General features: G+C 33.6%; 1 protein-coding gene across 1 annotated transcript; it reads left to right on the top strand.

Annotated features, from left to right (window-relative positions):
• Positions 1 to 97: 97 nt before the first annotated feature.
• Positions 98 to 8,355, top strand: LOC134281142 (protein mesh-like). Its single transcript, XM_062763610.1, has 8 exons — positions 98 to 395; positions 472 to 765; positions 880 to 1,017; positions 2,709 to 2,871; positions 5,340 to 5,597; positions 5,898 to 6,061; positions 7,745 to 7,929; positions 8,033 to 8,355. Exons 1-8 carry the CDS (start codon positions 204 to 206, stop codon positions 8,307 to 8,309), a joined length of 1,671 nt encoding a protein of 556 aa, XP_062619594.1. The 5' UTR covers positions 98 to 203; the 3' UTR covers positions 8,310 to 8,355.
• Positions 8,356 to 8,836: the final 481 nt, after the last annotated feature.

The following is an 8,836-nucleotide window of genomic DNA, read 5'->3' as shown; positions in this document are numbered from 1 at the left end:
CTTAAAATGGACCCCAAAGTGTGTAGAAACAATAAACTTTTTGCCCTTCAGTATGTTAAATAACTATAAATATCTAATTTACTACTGGCTAGTTGACAAAAAGGAAGTTTACACAATGATTAACAAATTGACTTTACATACTAACAAGGTTAAGTCAAATGCATAATTCAGTAACGCAACACATTTGAAGAAGTGTTTAAAACATGTCGTTACTGATATTCCTGTTGTGGTCAGTTTGTCTGGCCCACGTGGAGAGTTTGACAATCTCTGACTTTTATCCTTTTGGTGAGGACAGGGGTGATACTACAATGGTTAAGAATGATGACGGAAGTTCTCCCAATATTCCAATTTCCACTAAATTCCCTTACTTCAATCATCAACACGACAAATTAATTGTAAGTATTGCATAGAAGATAAACATATTTTTAAATACTGTGTTTGGAATATTTTTAGATTTGGCATTCTTTCTAGGTAAGTACAAATGGTGCTATATCATTCCTGACCCCTGTGTCACAATATACCCCGGATCCCTTTCCGCTGGATGGGGACCGAAGACTTATCACTCCCTTCTGGGCGGATGTGGATACTAGGAAAGGAGGAAATGTGCGGTACAGAGAAACTACAAACCTAGAAATATTAGAGAGAGCTTCCAATGAAATAAAGTCTAATCTCCCAGCCTTTTACCGTTTTCGCGCTGCTTGGGTTTTCATAGCTACATGGGATAATGTGGCCTTTTTTGGATGTTCCTCTACTGGTTGTTTGAAGGTACGCGCGTTTTTCTTACACTGAAGATTGCGTATTTGTGCGTGATACTTGTGCGTTAACATTACTATGTATTAATTTTGTAGTAATATTATCCTCACTGTCCAACCTTTTCAGAGAAATACCTTTCAAGCTGTACTGATTACAAATGGACAACATTCTTTTACCATATTTAATTACGCAAACATTGAATGGACAACTGGAACAGCAAGCAGTGGGAATGCAGATACTGGGCTTGGGGGAAAACCTGCACAGGTCAGTAATTTTCCCCCTGAGATGTATTTAATTCACTCTGTAAACCTTCAATTAATAATTTTTAAAAATCTCTTTTGGACGTTTTTCAGGGCACGCTTTAATACTTTTTCAGTTTTCACACAGTCAAGTGTATTTCAAGTGCTTTTATTTTAGTTAAGGTAGGATTCTTCTCTATAGTTTCTGTCTAGATGAAATATTCAAAGTATATTTGCTTATATGTCTTTTATATTTAGGTGTAAGAGATTTAAAAGACCATATTTTTCTTTCCTCGTCACAATTGTACAACTTTAAAAAGAAATGGTAAACTGTGTTTGAAAACTATCAGGGAATATATTTTTGGCGGAATGGTGGCGTATGAAAATATTTTCTTTCCTCTCAAATATATTATAGAACATTGAATTTAGTTGTAATATTTACGCAATCTTAAAGTAGAAGAAATTTTCAAAAGTAAGTTAAATTAATAATAAGGGACTAAAGTTTCAAAATATATCAAATAAATAAGATTTTTTACACATACTAGAACTATGTTGGCTTTTAAATGCTTCAAATTTAAGTACAGATTTGAGCCAAAAATCCGTAAAAAGTGTTATTTCTCTCTTAGTAAACGATCAAAACTTTTAGTTTTTGTATCATTTTGTACCTTTATGTGTCAACTTTACTATATGTGAAATGAGAAAAAGTTAAATATAGGTAGCATATAAAAAAAACTAATTTATCCCAAAAAATTAAGAAAAGTAAAGGAAATTCGGATTAGAAATTATCCATTTTATTTAAATTATCCATGTCAATTTGGTAATATCATCTTATAGGCCCTATATGGTAGTATCTTTTTATGCAAAAAGAAAAACATTCAATCTTTTGAATTACAAGTAGGGATCGCATGATTGGAAACAGTATTTTTTTATTCATAATGTCTAGGAAAAGGTAATGACCTTGACCTGACCTTGCCTCTAATATTAAACGGTTAAATTGAATCTTACTGATACCATCACTTAGTGATATTGACCTCTTGATTCTGTGAAAATTTCATTAATTTTTAAATACGAGAAATGTGAGAAGAATCCTACCTTAAACTATATCTGCTTGAATCTTTAAGTTTCAAAGCTATCAATTTTATTTTTCTATTATTAATATAATTAGTGCTTTTTAATCCAATTATATGTGTTTAATGTAGTGCTTAATCTAATTTGTTTTTATGGTGATGTTTATTTTTTTCTCTTTATTTTTATTTTTGTTCTTCTTAATGCAATCATTTCGCTTTTCTATTTTCTTTTTTTTTTTCTAATTCTTAAATTTGTTTTATCTGCCTTGCGTGTTTATATATTACATGTGTTTTTTTGCATGTAAATTATGTTGTAAATGTTTTCTCTGTGATATTTTTAGCTGTGATAGTCTGTACAGAGCTCATGTTTATTGTCATATTATGTAAAAAATGCCGACTTTAAATAAAATTTACTTGACTTAAAAATAAAAGACAATTATTTTATTACAAACAATTGCAAAAACTACAAACTTAGTTGACTGCACTTTTTCGGTGAGTGCAGAACTTAAAGAAGGGAGAGGGCACAAAGTTAACTTAGCTACAAAAATATTTGTAATCATTCAGTACTCGTTAAAAATCTCATAAACTTGAGAACATGTATAAGTTGAAAAATTGGGAAAAAACTCTTTATTTGTATACTTAATTATAGATTGGTTTTAATGCTGGTGACGGGAAAGTATATTATGTAGTGAACGGGTCACGTACAATAGACATTGTCAATATAAACAAAAAGTCCAATGTACGCATACCAGGAAAGTTTGTATTCAGAATAGATTCATCGGAAATAGGTGGAGGAGGGTGTAATACAAAAGGTATTAAGTTTCATATATTACAGAAATACACTTGTATTTTCTAGTTTTTAAGTAACCATTTATGTCAAAATAATAATTATCAAAGTTGTAAACGTAATGAGAATTTTATCACCAGAGTCCACGAATGATTTGATCACTGTCGTACCTGTTGTTTGTATGGTTAATATTCTAATACAATGCAGTGCATTGTAGCAACCGCTAATGATATAATGCCGCTTAATAAAAACGCATAAGGGCCATACTTATTGAACAGGAAAGGTTAAAACTTCTCTACGACATTTTTATATAGCCCCAAAGAACATAAAAAAAACTTGGGCGCAAGGACATTCCCTATGTACTTTTACAGAAACAGGGTCTAATTAGAAGCAGAATATTCCAAGGATTTGTGATATTGCTGCGCAAATGTCGACAAATTAATTGTTTAGTTACGATTTGTAAAGTTTTGAGTTGAAACGGGATAAAAATTCACAGTCCAGTGTAAGTTTCCTCAAATTATAATCAAACGAGAAAATGCATATAGGATTTGCGCAGCACTTTTGTTGATCTTTTGAATATTATTCCTAGAATTATACATTATTTACTTAAAAATAAACAGGGTATGCCCTTGCGCCAAAGCCTTTTATTGATGTGTATTATTACTTTGAGTACTAAAGAACAATGACGTCTTAATGTGCACTAGCTATAACATGCCTTTGGAACTAAGTATGTACAATAAAATTAATTTAATCTGTCTCTGTATAATACATAGAGGTTCTCTTTTGCATTTTTATTAGCTCATTTGCATAGAAACGCCTATACGTAGCCTCAAATCACTTGCACAATTTGAAGTATGTATCAATTTAGGAATGACATGCAATACAAATAGACATATATATAAAATTTAAATGGACCTGAGTGTCAAAGGTAGATACAGTGTTAGCTTGTATATTTCTATGGGAATATACATTGCTACAAACTACAGGTAGGTGGAAAAAATCATTCAGATTCTGCGTAAGATGTATGGAGAAATCGAAGTACCTCTAAAAAATGGGTGGGAAACTCGCTTATTGTGAAGGAATCAAAATAGGTATACATGTAATTAGGTATAGGAAGGCGTGGAAAAAACATTCGGGATTAGCATAAGATGATCAGTTCAAGCAAGTTGGTACCTAGCAAAAGTAGGAAGGAAAAGAGGCTTTATTTTATAGAAATATTAGTTGGTACAATCTTCAAGTTGGTTTCCTTAAGATTTCAAGTGCAGTGGTAAAGAACAATGTATCTAACGTGTTCTCTAAAGCAAAATTTAAATTTTTACTCCTATTTATCAAAATAAGTCTACATTTTAAATGAATTATACTTTTGTCTAAAAGAAAAACATAAAAAGGTAGACATTTATAAAATTTTACCCTTATCTAACCCTTATAGAATGAGAATGTTGATATTTTTTAACTCCCTTTCCCGCGACGATTTAGGTTGTTACAGCGAACATTTCATGTGCCTTTTATATAGGCCTACTGAAAGGAAAAAGAAACACAGGGTAACATAATATACGAATGCATGACCAAAAATTACGAAAATAGTCAGATGAGAATCTTGGTTACTAGGCACATCAGTGTTCAGAATTACTCAACCGTAAAATATATGACGTCACGCAGAGAAAAAGAAAAAAAACACGTGAGCACTACTTGATGAAGATAAGTATGTCAACAATCTTCTTGTACCATTTGATGCACTTGAGGTATACACATTGTTTTTCCGTACTTATAGACGATATGCATGTAATCTTGTAACAGTTGACGGACGTTCCATGGGATCTGGCTTTTACCTTGCCTAAGTTATGGACAAAGGCAACAACTGGTTGCTGTGCAGTCGCTAGTAAATTTTCTCCCAATAGAACGTCTTAACCGTCATCAGAGAGGTTTTTGAATGGTTTCCGATCAACCATGACGATGACGTTACAGATCCACGTCAAGATCGGGTAATTCATCCTGTCACCTGTTTAAGCGCCACCTTACTACCGTTTTCCTAATTTTTTCAGCGTGTTTACCCCTATGCCTAGTGTAGCCTGGGTTTATCAAGACTTTCTCATAAACAAAGGAGAATCAAGACTGTGACAGATTCGCGAATGACATCAAAGATATTGAGATTTTTCTGTTTTCACTTTTGGGATGTCTCGTCATGTGAGAGTCTATAACACGTGAATAATGAGGCAAAAATCAAATGAGATTTCGGTTACATTTTCATTAAAGATGATTTTAAACGTTAGATGGGAAAAGTAGAAAATACTTACGAAAATTAAATTTATTTCAGCTTAAAAGTTTACCCTGCGTTTCTTTTTCCTTTCAGTACATTGAAGTCCCAAGATACAATCCCGATAAATTTATATAGCCTGTTTGTGATATTTTACTTATAGCCCGCTCGGCTCCTAATAACCTTTTTGGAGTTTGGTCCAAACCTGCCTAATTGTTTCTTTATTTATTCCTATTCAGGCAATGTCATCATAACGCCACGGAGTGGTCCAATGCTCGGTGGTCAACACCTGACATTCAGTGGACCATGTCTAGAAGAATATACTTCATTCAAAATCAAGTTCTCCAACACTAGATATACATTAATATGTGAAATGGACTCACCCTACAGCTTTTATTGCATTACACCTATGTTTGACAGCACTGGTGATGTCCAAGTAGATATCATATTGGCTAATCAAAACAAAACCGATATGTTTATTGGAAACTACACTGTTTGTAAGTACATGCATCAAATACTCTTTGAATCTTTCTTCTGTGTGAAACCATGTAATCCCCGTAAAAATACTCAGCAATGATGAAGTTGAATATAATATTTATGTGCCCTTTTTGTTTATCCCTTTTGCAGACAGTGAATTGAATTTCTTCCACTGCGTTGCATTCTCAGATGTATGTGTAAATCGATATGACATTTTTTTTATAAACTGAAAAAAAATCTTACATTTTAAAATGTATACATATAATTAATTACTAATATAAATAAGGACAATGTCATTATCTGTTAAAAATTACTTTCAGTGAATCCTGCTTTCAGCAAAGTCCTTGTAAATCGCCATAACGGAAACAGCTGGGAAAATGATGAACATAATATTTCGTGGAATGGTAACGTGAAAGAACTTCAAAACAGTAGCACAGTAGACCATCAAGGTACAAGTATCATGAGTATGAGGACATGTAGTGCAGTAGATCTCTTGTATTCACTATCAAGGTACAACTATCATGAGTATGAGGACATGTAGTGCAGTAGATCTCTTGTATTCGCAATCAAGGTACAAGTATCATGAGTATGAGGATATGTAGTGCAGTAGATCTCTTGTTTTCACAATCAAGGTACAAGTATCATGAGTATGAGGATATGTAATGCAGTAGATCTATTGTATTCACAATCAAGGTACAAGTATCATGAGTATGAGGATATGTAGTGCAGTAGATCTCTTGTATTCACAACCAAGGTACAAGTATAATGCGTAAAGAGCAATAGCGCAGGATATACCATCAAGGTACAATTGTTGTAAAACAGTGGCTTAGTAGATTTCTACGTATAACAAATCAAATACAAAAGTTAACTGCTGAAAAAAACCCAGCAGTAGATATATCTACGCAAACCAGAGGCACAAATAAAGTTTAATGCTATATATAGAATCTCACATGATTTGTAGTTGGATATGATTTTTATTCAACGAGTTGTGTGTTTTTTTTATCTCCGAGCCTTGGCGAGGGAATAAAAACACACAACGAGTTGGATAAAAATCATATCCAACTACATATCATGTGAGATTCTTTTTATCCCATGGTTTATACAGCACTATCACTGTTTTATATTGGACTCCACTTCATTTTACTTTCACTCTAACGCAAAACCCATTGTGACGTCACAACTGTGTGATACGAAAACGATATCATATGCATATGAACTATATCAACGGGATAAAGGGTTAAACATGGGATAAAAAACTGTAGCTCAGTTGATCTCTACGTTCTAACAATCAATGTACATGTACATGTACAATGCTGGAATAAAGCAGTGGCTCAGTCAAACAGTAGTGAGTAGATCTTGAAAGATAAACAGTCACGTTACAAATATTACGCTGTTAAAAAGAATACTAGTAAAAACTGTAGCGCACTAGATCATCGCGTATACATAATCAAGGTTTAGTCGTCCACAGTGGAAGAGCGTCTGTTCTAGAGTCGCGGATTCGAATCCCACTGTGGGACATGGAGACCGGTCCTTTGGATAAGACTGTATAAAGCGAGGTCCCGTGTCACAATAGATGCTGTAACAAAAACGATCCCTCACTGCTCAATGGCCCTAAGTGTCGAGTACAGGTCAATATTTGCAGCTCTCCACTGGCAAGTAGTGGCGTCTCCATATGAGTGAAAAATTCGCGAGAGGGACTTCAACAAACAAACAAACAATCAAGGCATAATGTGAAAACCGGAATCACATTGTTTTCACTCTCTGGGGATAGGTGGAAATCCGCTGTTCCATCTATCTCAGGGTATACTGTTTCATAAAACTGTAGCAAATTAAACCTCCTTATTAAATGCACGAACATTGAAAGCTTTTATGTACGCAAGAAATTCGTTTAACTGACAGTAGTACATGTATTAGTAAAGTGAAATGTTTATTATGGTATACCAAATTATGTTTAATTATTTACGATATATGATATAAATGAACTTTCGTGTATTCGTTTGAACATAATATCTAGCTTTGAAACTTTCCAAAATAAAAACTTCGAATACAAATACAAGTAATCGTTAGAAATATCCTCAAAATCCTAAATAAAGGTCACATTTTTCTTTTACTGTATTTTTCATAGCTGTATATTTTTAAAAAAAGATATTTTTAAAGTATATTGTAGAAAATTGGCGTATGTTTTTTTTTCTTTTCAAAATCAAAGGAGGAAAATGGTGAGATTAAATTAAATCCTTTTATTGCAAAGACGAATATATTGAACTCAATCGGTTGGACGACTTTTCGTTTAAAGATGACTGAGCAGGTTGCCATTCTACGGGTGACATCTCGTGTGCAGACTGCATTTATAATGTAAGTTAACATTAGTAGTTTACTCAATATTTTTTTGTATTTTAATTCTTAAATGATGACTATTATTACATGTTTATACGTGAAATCTAATCTTTCTGGTCAGGCCACAGAGAGGAATATGGTCTGACATGTTCCCAGTCACGCCATCCAGAACTAACGCTAGCCTTTTTTGTAAAGACTGGATAAAAAAAGAAGGTTCGTCTCCAAAGTTGAGTGTTGCAGAACCTTGTCCGTGTACTCTCCAACAAGCGCTGTTAGACATTGTAAAGTACCAGCCCGATCCTGACTGCAACATGCTCCACGTGGGAGCAGAGGGGCGGGGCAACTGTCGTTATAGGCGTGATGCACAGCATTGTGTGAGGCTGACAATACCAAGGTAACGTTTCCTCTAAAATCATTTCTATAAAACTCATGACAAAGCGACAGTTTTTCAAAAGTAGAGATAATTTTTTTTTTTTACATTTTCTGTCTCATCTGGCATATAAAAATTGTAATTTACACACTTAATAGCCATTCTCTGTAACCACTTCAACTTCGTTGCCACGCATGGTCACCGATTTTGATGAAACTTCACCTATGCTTAGTACTTGACACCAGAAACAAATATCAAACAAAATTTCGTTGCTAAGTGTCTTGGTTGCTATGGCAACAGCAGGAAAAGTTTGAAAAATCGAGATTTTCAGCCATTTTAAATCTTGGCTGTGGCTTAATAAAAACTAGAAAAAGCAAACAAACCATTCTCACAAAAACATGACACCTGATGTCACTTATACTGTAAAGAAACTGTTTAGAATATATCTCTAAATAAGTGGTAACCAAGGGTACATTTGGAATACATTCCAAATTGCTGAAATATGCTGAAAAATACTCCGTATTCACTAATGGTAGGTGTTACATGCTCAAACTC

This window comes from Saccostrea cucullata, unplaced genomic scaffold, assembly GCF_032062105.1.
Source record: "Saccostrea cucullata isolate Sc308-1 unplaced genomic scaffold, CSIRO_AGI_Scuc_v1 ctg9258, whole genome shotgun sequence".
Taxonomy (NCBI): domain Eukaryota; kingdom Metazoa; phylum Mollusca; class Bivalvia; order Ostreida; family Ostreidae; genus Saccostrea; species Saccostrea cuccullata.
This window is presented reverse-complemented; position numbering and strand designations above follow the sequence as displayed.